This window comes from Corvus cornix, chromosome 5 (genome assembly GCF_000738735.6).
Source record: "Corvus cornix cornix isolate S_Up_H32 chromosome 5, ASM73873v5, whole genome shotgun sequence".
Lineage (NCBI taxonomy): Eukaryota > Metazoa > Chordata > Aves > Passeriformes > Corvidae > Corvus > Corvus cornix.
Window position 1 is genome coordinate 23,728,883 of NC_046335.1, and position 16,933 is coordinate 23,745,815.

General features: G+C 41.6%; 1 protein-coding gene across 3 annotated transcripts in view; it reads right to left on the reverse strand.

The window, feature by feature from the left end:
* Positions 1-14,480, reverse strand: part of ZNF410 (zinc finger protein 410) — a 19,532-nt gene extending 5,052 nt beyond the window's left edge. The window contains exons 1-7 of one of the 3 annotated variants that reach the window (XM_010392638.3): positions 14,398-14,480; positions 13,040-13,240; positions 3,875-4,010; positions 3,348-3,581; positions 2,871-3,062; positions 1,870-2,005; positions 1,370-1,551 (exon numbers count right to left, since the gene is read on the reverse strand). In XM_010392638.3, coding sequence (XP_010390940.2) covers positions 1,370-1,551; positions 1,870-2,005; positions 2,871-3,062; positions 3,348-3,581; positions 3,875-4,010; positions 13,040-13,072 — 913 coding nt within the window. In that variant the 5' untranslated portion in view covers positions 13,073-13,240; positions 14,398-14,480. Of the gene's footprint in view, positions 1-1,369; positions 1,552-1,869; positions 2,030-2,870; positions 3,063-3,347; positions 3,582-3,874; positions 4,011-13,039; positions 13,241-13,908; positions 13,933-14,397 lie in introns of those variants that run through there. The other 2 variants (XM_010392615.3, XM_010392631.3) reach the window with 2 other exon arrangements.
* Between the last annotated feature and the right edge of the window lie 2,453 nt (positions 14,481-16,933).

Consider the following 16,933-nt stretch of genomic DNA (forward strand, 5'->3'; position numbering starts at 1 on the left):
CTTGGCTGGGAGCTTTAAGTACAAAAGAAAAATGCAAAAAAAAAAAAAAAAAAAGGCTGCTGTTACTACACATTCAAAATTTTATTATTGGTATATACAATTTTTAACTACATCCCAACATCTGCCCCCAAACCATGTGTTCTAGCTAGACTGCACATACTTTAAAATAGCAGCCTTTTCCCATGTGTATCTACAAACCACATACCATACGGTCGTGTTTAAGTAAGGCAGAAGGCACAAACAGCTGCTGGTGACCCACATAATCTGTAACTTCATTTTATCAGGGAGGCCTTGTTCTCTCACACTTGTCAAGGTTATTTTGAAACATTAATCAACTGTAATACAATGCTACTTCCGAGGCCATCAGGGAATCTTCCAAGAAGCTTGAACTGGGCCATTTGTTTGAGTGTTGTGATAACCCTGAGGCTTAAAAAACTAAACAAACAAAACCACCAGAATATTCAGTATGAACTTTGCTGGTCATTAATTAAATTGCTGGTCACTATTAAATTGCTAGGCATTTCAGCAGTAACTTGTGTGCCTCTCTCAAACAACTTTCTAGTACAAAAACACCTAAAGCACTTTGGCTGCTACACCAACTTCTAAAAATACTGACAAGGCAGGATCATATTCTCCAGAGGAGATATCATAAACAAACCATGTATAAAATACAGCACTATGAAATAAAGGTTCTTGTTTTATTTACTATAAAAAGCTGAGCATGAATTGAGAGTACACAGGCTCCAGCATACAGTAACATCCCAAATTAGCATTAGCACAAACAGAGCAGTTTGTACACCAAAATGCTGTCTTCTAATTAATGCTTTTTTCTACTTTTCTTTGCTACTCATTCCACTGCATTCCTCATTTCCCTAGACGTCCCAAATGTAGTCATTCTACAAGCAGCGTAGGTAACACAAGCTAGTCAGTCATGCAGATGTCAGTACAGCTCCTACTATCTAAGCTATTGAGCCTTTCAGGAATGTCAAATAACCTCTTTACAGAACACAATTACAGAAGTCATGTTCACTAACTATTCTGTTGGTAACAGTCTAGCTCCACACACCCCTCCCTCCATCACACAACTGGAAGGGAATCTTCAGAGTATGTGTCTGAGCAGAGTACAGCATCCCCACACAGTATTTGAAGGGTAAAACCTGTGTGAAATTATACAGGGTAGTAAAAGAGATTAGCACTTGATTTACCTGACTTATAGATCAATGTGAATTGACAGAAAATGGACATTAATGGAGGGCAGAGGTAAACAACATAAGATTTTCAATAGTTTGAGGACAGAGGAGGAAGTGGTTTATTCCTCAGGAAAGACCCCACCTCAGCAGACCACAAATAGGTGAGGTCTAAAACACACCAGTGTGAATTCGTAGGTGGTTCTTCAGATTTCCAGCTGTTGTGAACTGTTTACCACAGCCCAGTTCTGTGCACACAAAGGGTTTTTCACCATTGTGAATTCTCATGTGCACCTTCAGCCTCTGCAAGACGTAGAAACTTTTTCCACAACCTTCTGCTGGGCAGGTGAAGGAGCGGTCATTTCTGGAAAGCAACAAAAAGCTGTTTCATTACCAGCTACTGCAATGCTTTTTTTAGTGAACAGTTGACTTGTTTCTTTTATTAAATATGAGTATCTGTTAAAATACAAAAATTCTAAACCAAACACAACAAGGACCTGTAAAAATTATCTAAACCTAATCCAAGTTTTCAGCATAATAGACTTCAAGCACTCAACAGATGTAGTATTTATAAGAATAATGCCAGGTTTTCACAGCTTGTCAATGTCAAAATGTAACATTATTTCAAATACAGAACACATTTTTTCAAGGCCATAACAACAAATAGCTTCACTCTGCTCACCGGTGTGTTTTCAGATGATACTTGAAGTGAGCTGGCCATACAAATGTCCGATCACAGCCCTCAACTGTGCACTTCAGCTTCCTTTCCACACGAGATAAATGAGGAATGGGGCTTGAATCTTTTGGCTGCCCATCTCCTGTGCAAAGATGAACATTTTCACCTGGGAAAAAAAAAAAGCCCACCAAAATCTAAAAAATATACAGATTACTATAATGTGTCAAATTTAATAGAAAAAACAGCATCATGTATGACACAGGATTGTAAATCAGGTATCTGGCTACTAACTGTTTAGCATGTCCAACATGCTGCTGCCTAGCCTGTAACAGGGATCAGACACAGACTTGAAACCTTACCAGGCCCATAAAGTATTCCAAACGAGCCATCTGGATCAGATCAGCTGCCACCAGACAAGGCTTATCACAAAGAATAGAAAGCCAATGCACCAGAAATTGTAAAAATGGTCTCTATATAATATCAAATAATCAATTTTAATTATCAGCCAACCATCACCTATTAGCTAAAAACACCTTAGCTAAAATAAGATACTGCATTTGCTTGTAATTATTTATTAAAATAATTAAGTTGGAAAGCATGTGACTAAATCCAATTATGTATTCTCCAGAAAACTGATCTCCAAACTCAGTGGAGCTAAAAAAAAGTATAACTTACAGTACGTATTAAAAATAGGCTCTTAAAAGTTAAAATGAAAGCTGAAAACCAAGCAGCTGCAGTCAGAAAAAAGATATTCTTTACATGTCCTGGAGAACTAGTAGGCTACAATGAACAGATGGTTCCACTAGAGCTCATTCCCTGAGAAAAAATGAGAAGCCTATTTATATTGAAGAAAAGAAGCATAATTGTCCTGTATAATTCTGTCACTGATGATTTGAAGATGTCATAACTGATACAAAGCAAAAGAGAATTAGAGGAAAAAACAACATGAAACTAGGGGTCTTGTATGGAACATTCAACTTTTGAGACACAATCTGGGGTTCTCCTACCATTATTGCTTGCTTTGGCATTCTTTGCGAGCTGTGCCCGAGTGGCAGCAATTAAACTGTCATGGGCCAATTCTTGCACTCGTAGGAACCATGGGGTACTGCTGTCTGTGCTATCGTGAGAGAGAAAGTCATTGCCAGAATCTTCTGCTTCATCTTGAACAAACACCAAGTGCTCTGCAGGAGACCCCAGCCCTAGAAAAGACAAATTTGTGAAAAATAATGTAACAGAGGGAAATTTCTTTTGCTTCTCAGAGATTAGTGTTCATAGCATGGATGAAATAGCTGCCCTGAAAAAGTCTCCACTGACCTCTACATTGTAGAAAGATGTTGATGACTAAACACTCCTAAAATATCCAATAATGCCCAGCTAATTTCATGACCTTTCCTCTTCATAAGCAGCAGGGACAGAGTTGTACTTGTATTTCCTGCATTCTGCTGAGACATATCCAGCCAGATGACAAACAGAAGGACAATTACCTGCTCTTGTTAGGTTGAGAAGAATGAATGAAGTGCTGTCGCTGGGCTGGAGGTCTTGCAATAAGCTAGAAGTTTCTGGAGTTGACAGAAGTTCAGCTGGTTTCTGTACATTCTGTGCCCTTGTTTCCTCTCCATCAGGGCCTACATTTACCTGGAGACTTCTCAAGACAGCAGATGAAGAAACATCTTTGGAAGAATTAGTGTGACTTGGAGAAGTGAGATCTCTTTCATCATCTAATGAGGAAAAGTGAAACCAGAGTAAATAAAAGTATAAATACACTATAGACTAAAAGATACCTATGAAGTTATTTTTCTAGGAAAAAAACCCCAGAACTTGAGAGAGAAGGGAGAAGGAAGTTTCTAACTAGTCAGACTTCACTATTAAATGAGAAGATTCAGTCACTCTGCTGAACTTGCTCCTCCATCCCTGCAATGTCTTATCAGCAAGAGACAGTGGGATCAGAGTGGTGAAGTAAAGACAGCTGTATGAAGGGCAGGATCACAAAGATCTGTCACACAGATTTTACCTGGCAACATGAGTCTGTTGCATTCTGAGGTCTCAGTAACAGGAAGCAGAGACAGACAGGTGATGTCTTTTGGTTCTGATTCCACCAGTCCTTGTCCCAGTGGAATAGAAGTATTTTGAACAAACTGAACCAGCAGCTGAAAAAACATACTGAAGATTAGGTCAAAAGCAGCACAAATCATTTAAAAAGGTGCTAAATCCAGTCAATCCAGTAGCCACGACTGTCTTGTAGGAGACATTGAATATAATACCACAAATATACACAGATATAAATGAAAGCTTTTCAATTTACATTAATACAAGGAAAGAATTGTTTGTCTTTGTCATCTCTGAAATCCCTATAAAATTCTCATTTCTTTAGCATTTAATAAACAGCTCTAGATTGTTGCAGAGTAAGTCTAGTTAGGCTACATTTCTTTTTAATTAATGTTTTACTGCTTGATACTTTACTATGGTCTAACCTTTCAAGTAAATGTTTTCCATGCTCAGCCTTTGGTACAGGTATTTTTTTAAATCATTGTCTTTAAATACTTAACTGACAGTTGGCCTTTTCTAAATTAAAAAAAGCAATCAAAAGACTAGTTACAAAGATGTCTATCATATGGCTACTCAAAATAATCAGATAACAATCAGAGAAACAATGTTGGGATGACAAGGGGGAGAACAGAGACAGCCTTACCCATCCAAATCAGCTACTCCTAAAACCATCAAAGATAGACAACCAACCCACCCACTAAGGGGATTAACAGAAGGAACCCTCTCCAAAATACTACACAAAACAAGGGGGCCTATTGCACTAACAAGTGTAGGACTTAAACTGAGATGCATTCCCTGGGGAGGAATTTGGGACTGGACAAAAGATTTGGGGGGATTGTACAGGAGTTAATAGGTGTTGTTTAAGGGAAAAGCCAAAGTAAGGAAAAGGAAAGGATCAAGATGGATCAGGGCAGAACAAAGACAGGAAAATGGAGAGGGAAGGATAAAAGAGGCCCATTGCATATAAGCAGGAAGTTGGTCAATTCAGTTGTCTGGCACAGCCTAACTCACACTCCATCCTGTCTTATTAAACTCCATTCTTACCTACTTCCCATGTGATCCTTCTCTCTACAGTGGGTCTCCAGTGGCACACACCAGTTTCTAGTGTGTGTCATATGCTAATGAACTCCAAGCCAGCCTAATTAGCAAGCAAAATGAGAAGTGTGGGGATATATCCCAAAAAAATCCATGAAGGTTTTCCACAGGCAGCAACCCTTGAACACAGAATCAGGCACTTCGTGCTGCCCCTGTTTATGAGGGTAAAGCTACAAGCACTCAGCCTGTGTTCATCTGTTTGTTGCCAGTCACATCTGTATAGTGTGTGTGCACGCACATATTTTCAAACAGGTACTAAACCTCACAAGTGGCTGGATCTAATATCAGAATTAAAGAGCTGTTCTCATGTTTCTTGATGAGCTCAGGAGGTGAGAGGTCATTCAGTCTAGCAGATCTAGCCATCCTTGACATCAGTCAGCTCTGGCAAAAATTACTTCTGGCTAACTCCTAAAAACTTGAGTTATAAAAAAGGAACCTGACATTTCAAAAGGAACAGGAAGTCAGAGAAATTACTTTTTTCACCCCTGAAAGTCTTCCCATATTTTTAATCTAGTTCAGAGCAACAAAGCATGTGCCTTGTTTACTCATTCTATCCCTTTTACAACATCTCAAGTTTTTGTCTGATACCAGGTATAATGCTGGACTCCTCTTCACCTCCAAGGCAGACCCAGAAATGAGACTCTCTTTTTTCTGTTACCAGTGCCACAGCACTCCATATTAAAATATTCTGATTTAACAAAGGAAGTGCTGCTGGGAGTTAGGAGATAACACAGTCCAACTTTTGCAATGGACTGAACAAATTCTGTGAACTGCACAAGCTTCTTTAAACACAGTCTCAAATCCCTCCCCTGTATGGATTTAAACTTCAGAAAGATGGAAAGAGGCCAGTTGTAACACACCAAGACACATACTCCACATTTCAGACAAAATGCTGCTCAAAACCCACATGTAGGTTCTATTTATTTGCCTTTAAGTTCTGTAAAATAAACTAACTCCTTTACTCACATTCTCAGGGATTTTTTTAAACACAGAATAAAGAAATATGGAAAATAACAATACACCAAGAAGTTAAACCTCAAGTTCCTTATCTCTAAGAAACTCCTTGACAAAGATCCTGCATTCTGCTGATTCTGCTGCTGTCTAGCAAACAACTGTATGTAGCAAACTTCCTTTATCTTTGGCATTTAGAAGGAAACTACAAGATAGTTATTCGAAAGCTACTACCCTCATTGTGACACATTTTAGCATGCATTCACACAGAGCCCAGATGGAATTGTCTGTGCAGTGAGATGGTTCATCAGTGTCAGAAGAAAGAGACTAAAAAATCATGATATGCCCATTGTATATTTGTGATTAAAACCCAACAGTTACAGATAATTTTGTTCTTATTTTGTATGCTGTGGTTGTCTTAGTACTTAATTTTCAGAACTACTGGCATCCAGTTCCAAATTATTCCTGTGGCACACACCAGCCTTTTGAGCCTCTCTTACATCAAGAGAAAGTCTGTTAAATCAAAGAAACAGTAAAGAAAATTTAGTACTTTGTGCTTTGATTTGTCTATGCTATATCCTCTCACAAAAATACTAGAAATACGGATGCTTTCTCAAACACTTTTACCTCAAAAAGTTGCTGCTGTAGGAACCCAGAAGCTTTAACAGCCCTGATTGGTCTCCTCTGGGACCCCCCGCCCACACTCTCTCCCTAGGGCTCCTTTTAATCTCAGTTCCCTTCCTGAGTTGTGCTGTATGTTTACCTGTCTCAAGCCCTGTCCACTGGATGAACCTCAGATTTTTACTGCATCTGTGTCTCCAGCCCCATCTCCTACTGCTCCTGCCTGGACTCTGGATACACCCTGGACCTGGTTCATCACTTTGCCTTATCCAGGGCTGAGGGCTGTGGATTCCAGCACCTGTCTCTGCCTTCCATGCTCAGGTGCTGCAGGATTGTGCCCTGGTAAATGAGGGCACTGCCTGGGCTGGGATCACCCTTGACTCCCTGCTCACCCTCCCTTAGGAGCAGCCTGTCATCACTGACAATTATGAAGCTACAAATTAAGTCCTGAAGTCATTCAGACGGCAATGTGCCATTTGAACTAGGCCACAAGCCAGATGGCAGTTTAAAAGGTTAGAATTGTTTCATCTTATATCTAAGATTACCCAGAGGACCTAGTAAGAAGATGGAACTATTTTATGTTGTCAAAAAAATACACAGGCAGTAAGAGACAGTCCCTCCCCCAGGGCCATGCATTCTAATTCAGGATTAAAAAAAATAGGAGAAAGAGAAGTAAAAAGGAAGTTAAGAATAAGGAGCAAGGCAACTAGAAAAAAGAAGTTGGGCCTAAAAACTGTGAGCATTAAGATAGTTCTAAATTACTGGATTGTCTTTCATGTTGATGAGCCCTACTGCTGCTTACTTCACCATAAAATACTTGTTTTACGGACTCATCTATTTTTATACAAAAAGACCTAAATGAAACTTGCCTCCTACAAGAAGAAAGCTTTGCTTTAAACCTTCTACTTCAAGCTGCTTCTACTAGCAACATCAAGCCACTAGGGAAAAGCAAAACGCAGCAACCACAAACAGATGCTCAGAAGAAAAGAGATCCTTTTAATTTGCTTTGTAAAGTAATGACAAACTAGTACAGAGAATTATGAGAGGGCAAAAAAAGCAGAAGGAAACAAACAGAGATGAATCATGCTCAATATTAAAATCTGGAATAAAAAAAAACCACCCTTCACATAAGCTAAAGCAAACTAATCACCAACTCAAATAATTCAGAGAAAATAAAAAGTTTTCATGTTAGTTTTATCTTGACAGATTTTACCTAAACCTTCCTGTTCAAAATCAAGTACCTTTGTGGACAACTACAGCAACTGGAATACAGGAAAGAACTCATTACAAACATTGTGTCATGCTTTCTTAAGGTTCTCGTAATATGGTTTTGCAGCTGAAAGTAAATTGGAAATTATAAGGGTATCTGGTAATTGGCTATTCAGCACAGAAATCTAGGAACAGGACAGGTGATAAATTAAATGCACAGATACACAAACACTAACAAACTCTAGCAAACTGCAGATAAGAGAGAGTAAAAAGACCCAGAACTCCTGGGACACTGATGGATGGGCCAGTACAGAAATAACTTGAGTGTGACCTTGAAAAAAATTTAACCAGAAACTTTGTAAGGAATAGAACAATGTTATCATGGGTTACCAGAACATATCTCATCAGCAAGAGCAAACTTCTTATGGAATACAGGAGAAATTCTGGGACTGGGTAAAATGTATTAAGATATCTTGAGTGGAGACAGTGGGACTGTGAAAAACTTATGGATGTTTAGGCGAAGGACCGCAGGCAAGGAAAGGGAGGGATCAAGGTAGATAGGAGAGAAGCAACTATTGGGAACAGAAAGGGGACTGGGGATAATAAGGGTTGACCACATTAACAGGGTGCAGGTTGCTGCTCTGCATCACCACTGGAGTCTATCTCATCTTTTCTAATGCTTTTTGCTCCTAAATGGTTTCTGAGTACATTCATTGATTAAATTCACTGGCGTAGCCTGTGAAATAGAGAAAACCACAATCTGGAAACACAAGATCCTGGCCAGAGGCTGAATTAAAAAGCCCAGGGCCTGGAGATGGATACTGGAAGGACTCAAGGTTTGGCAAAGACTGGACAGATGTGTGACCACAAGTATGCATGTCAGCCAAGGGAGGACACATGTGATATGCTAGCAAATTTCAAGTCTCATTACCTGATAAGGAGGGACAGGATTAGGCCATTTGTGGCACTTCTTTTCCACGGGAATGCCATTTGTGTTTGAGTGTGCTGGTAAATGCCCTATCCTGCCACACAGCCGTAATGTCTGTACTGTCTGTGTGTGCACAGGCACATTTCTGCAGTTCAGGTCCAGGTGCACTTCTGCGTCCACCTGGGAATAGTCCAGTGGTCTCATGTCTGAAAGACCACGAAGGGAGGAACCTTCTACCTGATACAGTTTGACAGATCCCATAACCAAATAACATTTGGCATCACAAACAGGCCCCAGATGGGCGGTAAATGTTCCTGAGATGGTGACTGTAGAATCCCTACATAGGGAGGGGAGATTGATCCAATATGGCCAAAGTGCTAGAATTTGTAACCAAAACAGATAGGTCATCTTGGGACACCAGAATAGGAATAGTTAGGGAAACTGAATGTACAGAATATTAGCAGAATACCAAAGGAACAATAAGAGATGCAAGGTGGCTTTACTCTACAGCTAAGACATCCCTTGGAATTTGAAATAGATTTTAATATTGCAAAAGGACACCTCTGACTTAAGAGATTCAAACTTCATGGGACAGACAAATCTGGTTGAATTTTTATGGGACAACAGGGAATCATACAAAGAGAACATATAATCCTTGGAGGGCAAAGTTCAGCTGCATCTTGATATAAAGAACTTGATTTTTGCTTTGCCGTATCACCTTCTTGAATACACCCTCCTTTAACTACTTCTGCTGAAATGCCACATAACTGAAAATTCTGTAAATAATGCAGACAGTGAATATATTAAAAAATGTAAAATATTTCTTGGCTGTTGTCACTAAGTAAATAACTGTTATCCCTGCTGGTTAAGAAATGGTTGGACAGGATGATCTCAGGGTCTATCACTGCAAGCAGTGCAGAACGTTTGTGTTACCAAGAGACTTGAATAACATCCCTGACCTGAGAGGAAAAGAAAAACCACAACAAACACCCAAAAAACTGTTTATAGAACTGAGAATCTCTACTAGAGATCCTTTAAAAAACAAACAAACAAAACAACAAAACCAGAAACAAATGATAATATGGCCACCTGGGATGGATTGTCTTATGTTTGTGTCCCATAATAGATAATTCAAAAGCCAAGAAGTGTCAGGCAGCTGCTTTGGCTGAAACAGAGGTGGCTGAGAGGGCCAGAGTAAGAACGTTCTCCAGAACCTCAAACCTATCCTCCCACTAGAGGCAGCTAGACTAGATTCTCAGAGCAGCAGGGACCATGTCTTTAATCAAAACTATTCCTGTTCTAAATTTAACCAGTGAACCACAACAAAATAAAGAGGTCAAAAGAAAATTTAGCAGAGGGGGAGGAGAAAGGAGGGGCTGGAGCTAAAGGGTGCAGGGCAGAAGGCTGGTTACCTAGAAACTGGGATGTCCTCCTCCCATACAGCCTCTGGGGAACTAATTAAATCACAAGCATCTCTCCTTGTGAAGCATTGAGGAAGAGAGACAGGAGAGGCTAAAATACCTCCCTTCACCCTCTTTCCAGTAACTAACGCAACTTACAGAACAGAGCTGTAATTCATTTGATTGTGCTAAGAGTTACCCCAAGAGCAGAAAGCACCCTGCACTGGACCAGTATGGTGGAGGTGACTGGAAATACTTGCAATTGTATTAAATCACCTTGAAGCCTTAAAGCATGCAAAATGCAAATCTTAGCAGTTCCCTGAAGAATGATAGTTACATAGCTTTGGGGGCAGGGAGTCCAGAAAAAAGAGCAGATCCATCTGTCCATACAAACTGTCTCCAAGCAACTCTAACTTTCTATGAAAGGAGGATTCACCTCTACTCAAGCAATAAATATTTAATGGTATGTTGGTTGCTTCTTTAGGGACAAAAACCAGTAGCAAAATAGTCTATGCAATAGAGACATAGTGCTTTGACTGTTATTATCTAGATGTCACACAAATACAGCTAGCTCTTACATAATACTTTCTCACATGGTAGGGTATATGAAGAAACATCTGTGGCTATAAGAATTGTCGTGCCATGGCTCACCAGAGGATATAAAATCATGATTTACTTTCAGAGATATTTGAACTGCTATTTGAGAAAAGTGTAAAAAGGGTATCTACCAGGTTCACATCAAAGGAGTAGAAAATAGTACTAACTTAACATTCAAGTTCCATAATCAGAACTAGATAAAGAGGGTATGCATATATAGAAATAAATGAAATTTTTTAGTATAAAATAGCCTCAATCAAGATAGAGGAACATGGTTTAAAAGGCAGCATCTACAGAAAGGATGCCCTCTGCAACTGCCACTGTAGCTTTTATGTACCAGGCCTGTTTCTTATGGAGAATAAACAGCCAACTCTTATTGTGGGTTTGCTGGGAAGGAAATGCAACTCTGCCATGAGGAAATAGGACTATTATGTAAACAAGCCTAATTAACAAATACCTTACTCAAGTTGACAAAAGACAAGACCCAGTTAGAGCTCCTATTTGAGGAATGAGGAAACGAGTATCCCAACTGTCCTGATCCTTGGCTGCCAGAAGTAATCCAAGGGAATCCACCCATTCACATACAAAAGTAACAATTACCTTATTGTTCAGAACTCAGAAAACATTTTATAGAATATATGAGATATCAATGACAAGGCAAGAGAGGAATTCTTTGCAGATCATGCTGAGACTACTCAGGGCTGCTACAGACTTGCAGCTACTTTTCCTGAACAGTGTGACTGGAAGGGCTTTGGCTGCTCTGTTAAGAAACAAATACCTTAACACATCACATAGGCTGTAATGAATTACCAGCATGTAATCATCATTCTTTTCAGAGTACTAGTTTAAGATACATGCTGTATTGCTTATGGACTGAAAAAGAGCTAGAAACAAGACTCAATAAAAACAATTCAATTAAGACTTGTAAACTCCCCAAAAAGGTACTTCATAGTTGTACTATGTCCTCTGCTCTAGGACTTTAGCTGTCTGCAGAGGTAAAGCTGAAAACCAGGAAAAGCAAGGTCACTAAGTGATACAACCCCTGCATCTTTAAGTGGGGAAATGCAGAGATGGCCATTCAACCTGAAAAATAAGGCAAGGAGAGGCAGCAGGTGGTGGTGGTGTTGAATGTAACACATTGCAGACACTTGTATGTAGCACATTACAGGTAACACAACTCAGAACTCCACAGCAACTGATTAGTGAGCCACTGCTAAAGTGACACCTTGAAAAGCTTCAACCAGAAATTTTAACTGGTAAGAAAACAAAGCTATTACAGCTTATCAGAATGGGTCTTATACAACAGGCCAAACTCACTACCCAGTATAAAAAGGACTGCAGGGTGTGTTAATCTTATTGTACTATGTTTAGGGGGAGGATCAAAGGAGGAATCAAGGCGGATAAATGACAAACCAGGGGTAAGGAGGAGAGAAGAGACTTAAATGATATGTTTGCTGGCTGCTAGTCAGTACACTGCTATGCCTGATCGCTGCAGTCCCATCTATCTACTTAACTTATATTCCTAAATATTCTACTCACAAGTGAGTCCACTGCTAGTGAGCTTCTAGTTGACTAATGCAAGTAGGAAGCTACCAGAGACTGGAAAAAAAACAAAAATACTCCAGCCAGAAACTGGCTAAAAAGCCATGGGTTTGGGCAGAAGGCCTGGCAGAGACATGTGAATGTGAGTGTGAATGAGAGTCAAGTGATGAGGGCACGGCCATAGCCCACTGGCCAACCATTGTTCTTCATGCCTTACCTGTGCATGTGATAATGTGTATGTTCATGCTTCATCTGTGTTTGTGGCCAGCTGTGCATGCACACATCCTTGCAATTTATGCCCAGCTGTGCTACCAGCTGAACCCAGAACAGTCCAGCAGCCTCACACCGAGCAACCAGGATCCCCTGTGTGCTGCTGCCTACCACTTCTGCCAACTGCTTAATGGAAACACGAGTACTTTGAAAAACAGGACTGACTGATGCTAACAGAATAATTCAGATTGTCCAAAACCAAGTAAAGTCAATTTGGTTTGCAGGAAAGAAATAGTCAGATTGTTTTATTTTATTCTCGTAACAGAAAGAATGCTGTAACAGTGGGAAAAAAAAGGTAACCTGAGAACAGGAAAGAATACTGGCTGAAAGGAGGTAAAAAAAACCTGCAATACTTTCTAATTTTTTACCATTCAAATCAAAGCATGGAAGCATTAGAAGATGCCACTGAAAACACTTGGAAGATTAGTACGTAAGCAGCAATCTGAGTAAACTCATTCAACTCTAAATGTTACCCACAAATGTTCCTGGGAACCAAACGCAGTTCATAATTGCTCACCTCAGGTTTGGATTCTAACTCATCCGATAACATTGATTCAAGTGTCCAACTCCTGCAGCTGTTCTCAGCAAGGCACAGATTTTTTTTTTTTTTCAGTTCAGAGAGAACAACACTCCCTGATTATTTTCATATTTTCCTAAGTGCAAACCAGTGTGGTGGTCCTTCTGCAAGAAGCTCTGTTGCACAAATAATTAATTTAACCTAAAACAACAAAAAAGGAAATACAAAGAAAGAGGAGCTGAAAAGCAAGAGCAAAGCAAACAGAAGTAAACATGTGTTGATGCAACTGTAAAATATACTTTGAGGTATTAGTAAAACTCATTTACTGAAGTCCTGAATTTCTGTTTTAACTGAATCAACAAAATAGCCTTTAAAAATTAATTTCACAGTGTTAGGATGTTATTTACCATATTTTCTTTGCAATTACTAATTTTTAATGGAAAATTGCCTTGTTTGCTTTGGAAACTTACAGGATTAACTGCAAATCACGTAAAGCATGCAAGAGATGAAGAAGCTGAATTCCCAGCCCACAACACAGTGGAATTATCCAAATTATTAATAAAAGGGAACCATATACAAACAACCTGTCAGCAGGAACTGTCAGTCAGAGATATTTCACAGAATCAGAAATTTAATTTCTTGATGAGCCCAGATAAATAGAAATTATTTCACAAATACCCATATGATATTTGTGCTAGAAGGAGGGGAACAAGAGAACAAGCTTTTCTTGCCTACCGGGAAAACACTCAGACACTGCTGATGGGAGAAAAAAGTGAACTACATACAGTTCTTTCCCCTTCCATCACAACTACCAATCTATCGACTATATTAAAAAATAACAAGAATACTGGATCAGCTAAAAAGAGAACCTAAAAGCCTTCCTCTCACACTCCTGACAGCAGCACTGCAGCACGGAACTTCACTTGCCGTGAAGGGGCAAGACGCCACACACAGCGAGCGCAGAGTAACTCAGCCCACCGCACGCAGCGAGCCAGGGCCCGGCGATACTCCCGTGTCCACCCGCTGCCCCTGTCAGCCCGTACCGACAGGGCGGGCCCCGAGCGAGCCACGGCGACAAGAGCCAGAGCTGCCAGGCCCGGCTGCCCACGCTCCGGCCGGGAGGAGCCCGGCAAGGCCTGGGGAGGAACGGGGGCAAGACGGAGCGCCGAGGCCTGGCGGGGCAGGTGCCACCCGCCCCCGCGCGCGGGTCCGGCCGCAGCCGTGAGGGGCAGTCCCGGCAGCAGGGACAGGAGGGACGGGAGGGCCGCGAGACTCCGCGGCTGGCTGGGCTCCCGCACCCCACGGGGGTCGGCGAGTCCCGCAGGAGCAGCCGGGCCGCCCCCCACCACCCGCCTTACCGGCATCTCCACCGCCCGGACGTGACGGGCCCCGGCCGGAAATACCGCGCGGGCTCGGGGCGAGCGCGGGGCGGGGCAACGCTACCGGCCGCGGCCGCCTGTTTCCACCACCGCCAGAGACAGCACAGCTCGGTGCTTGGGGTTTTCCCCGGTTCCGCTGGGATCGCTACCAGGCCTGCAGACTTCAGCTGCAGCCTGATTCCTCTTCAAGTAACCTTTTTTTACATGGATTGTTACCGTACAGGTGAAGATTATGCCGGAAGTTTATGGTCCCGTTCAATCTGCTAAACTTCTCTTTTCAACACGGAAGACGCATTATCCCAGTTTGTTACAGCACACGTGGAAACACCAGTTTCCTACTAATATTTTGTTTCTGTTTCTGCTTTGCTCTGACTTGCTGCTCTGTCTGTTCTGTCTGTGATGGAAAACTCCAGAGTTCACACTAGCTCACCAATGACATACCAAGTTAGTAATTCCAGAGACATACACGTCTTTGCAATGTACCTAAAAAACCAAGAAAGGACTAACTAATTTTAAAAACTTGCTCATTGGTTTTAGCTTGTTATCTGTAGGTAACCAGGACAGAGCACCTCAAGAAGCTGGCAGCCTCTGGTTTTGACATTAGCAGCAGAACCAGTGACCTTCAGGTCCAGTAAAGTTTAACTCAGTTACGGCCAGCAGGTAGCTTTGGAGCCACATGTGATTCCTGACTCCCATGCCAGCACAGCTGCTCATGGTACACTGCTGGTGCTGATGCTGGTTGGCAACGAGAACCCCAGTGATATGGAAGTAACCCAACAGTGGCTGTCAGAGCTGGCAAAACCAGGTTTCCTGAGGCTCCCTTCGAGCACAGCCATGGTGTGCTTGGAGCACTGATCCACGATGGACTGTGCAAAAACCTGTGGTAACTTCCTGGTAAATGGCTGTCATCTCCTGCCTTCAGCTACTTTGGAATGGTTTATTTTTTCCAGCCCCTCCAAGATGTGCAATATGGCTTCACTGCCTTTCAGAAAATTTGAAAAATTTGATCTGCAACATAAAGATTCATAGTGTGAAAAACGAGGTTCACTCTCCTGTTAGAATTTAAAGAGTTTAATATAAAGACAATAAGAGACACATAAAATAAAGCAAAGGGATAACGGCCGGGTGCCTTGGCGCTCTGCCAAGAGCACCCCTGATGCTCGAGGCGAGTCCTTTTTATACCATTTTTACTGTCTGTTCTCTATTCATATTAAAACTTTTCCAGGAACTGTTCTGCATGGCCACTCCTTAGGTCTGCCTTTTTAGAGCATACGTAGTCTTCGGCCTTGCAGTTTTACTTCTTTTGATTCTTGGGGGTGGGCCCGCTAGGTAAGAGTCGATGGTGGGGTGGATCTCTTAATTCTCCAGACAGTCAGGGCTGATTGCAGCTTTGGCCCTCTTGGCCCCCCGGGCAGAGCGGTGATAGCGGCTCTCGGACCCTCCTGGCCGCCCGTTCTCCGGGCGGAGTAGCCTTTGGGCCCTTTTGTTCTCTGTACAAAGTGTTGATTAGCAGCTCCTTGGGCCTCATCCTCTGCTCGCTTGGAGGTTATCTTACTTGCTCACACTTGCTAACATTCTTGCTAAAACGAGAGAAAACTACATCCACACAGCAAAAAGCATTTCTAACATTATATAGTATCTACCTTAATACTTTGCGATAAGCCAATACTATAATATATGTTTATAACAACAATTATCTTCCTCAGCTTTAAATGTGCAATGAAGGGCCTCATGGAGGGCAATGCATTGGAGTCATACTGACAGCCTAGTGCTTCAGCAAAAAGACTATTGACCAGCTACCTGCTGGAGCCACCTGGTAACTCCATAAAGTCTGCAAGCAAATTAGATGCATGTCTCTTTCTGAGGTAATTATCCCATCAACTTGCAAGCACTGCATTCATATTAACAAAAGCCTGCATGTCGAAATCAGTTTTCAGTCAAGCTGAAGCACATTTCTGTTGTACAAGGCAGGGAAAACTGTGATTCAACACCCAGAATCAGCAGCCTTGGAGGCTGGGCTGCCTCAGTGCCATATTGGCCCTGCAGATGCATTGTATCAGGGAACCTAGAAAGTCTGGAATTTATCATATCAGACCACTTGGCCATAGTTGTGGTGGCCTGAAGCTTTAGACAGATTCATTTATTCAAGCCTACAAAACTGAAAGTAATAGCTCATGAGACTGAATTTTTTAACACAATCCCAAAAAGCTGATTAAATGGCTGTGCAACAGTAACAGTAATAGACCATTTCACTGTACGATTGAGGAATATATTCAGTGCAGGTGGCTCGGTTTGCAGCTGCAGTGTAAGATGCAGATTGAGCACTCTGGGTGGCTGGAGTCCAAGGCAGGAGGCTGTGAACTGCTGACCCTTTGACAAGCTCAGGGACCTGTGGCCCAGCCAGGTGACTAGACACTCAGAGGCATGGCAGGAGCCAAGGACCCCCAAACATTCCCATGTTTAGACTGTGAGGGTATAAAAACCCAGGGTTTCAGCTCAAGCTGTTATTTAGTTA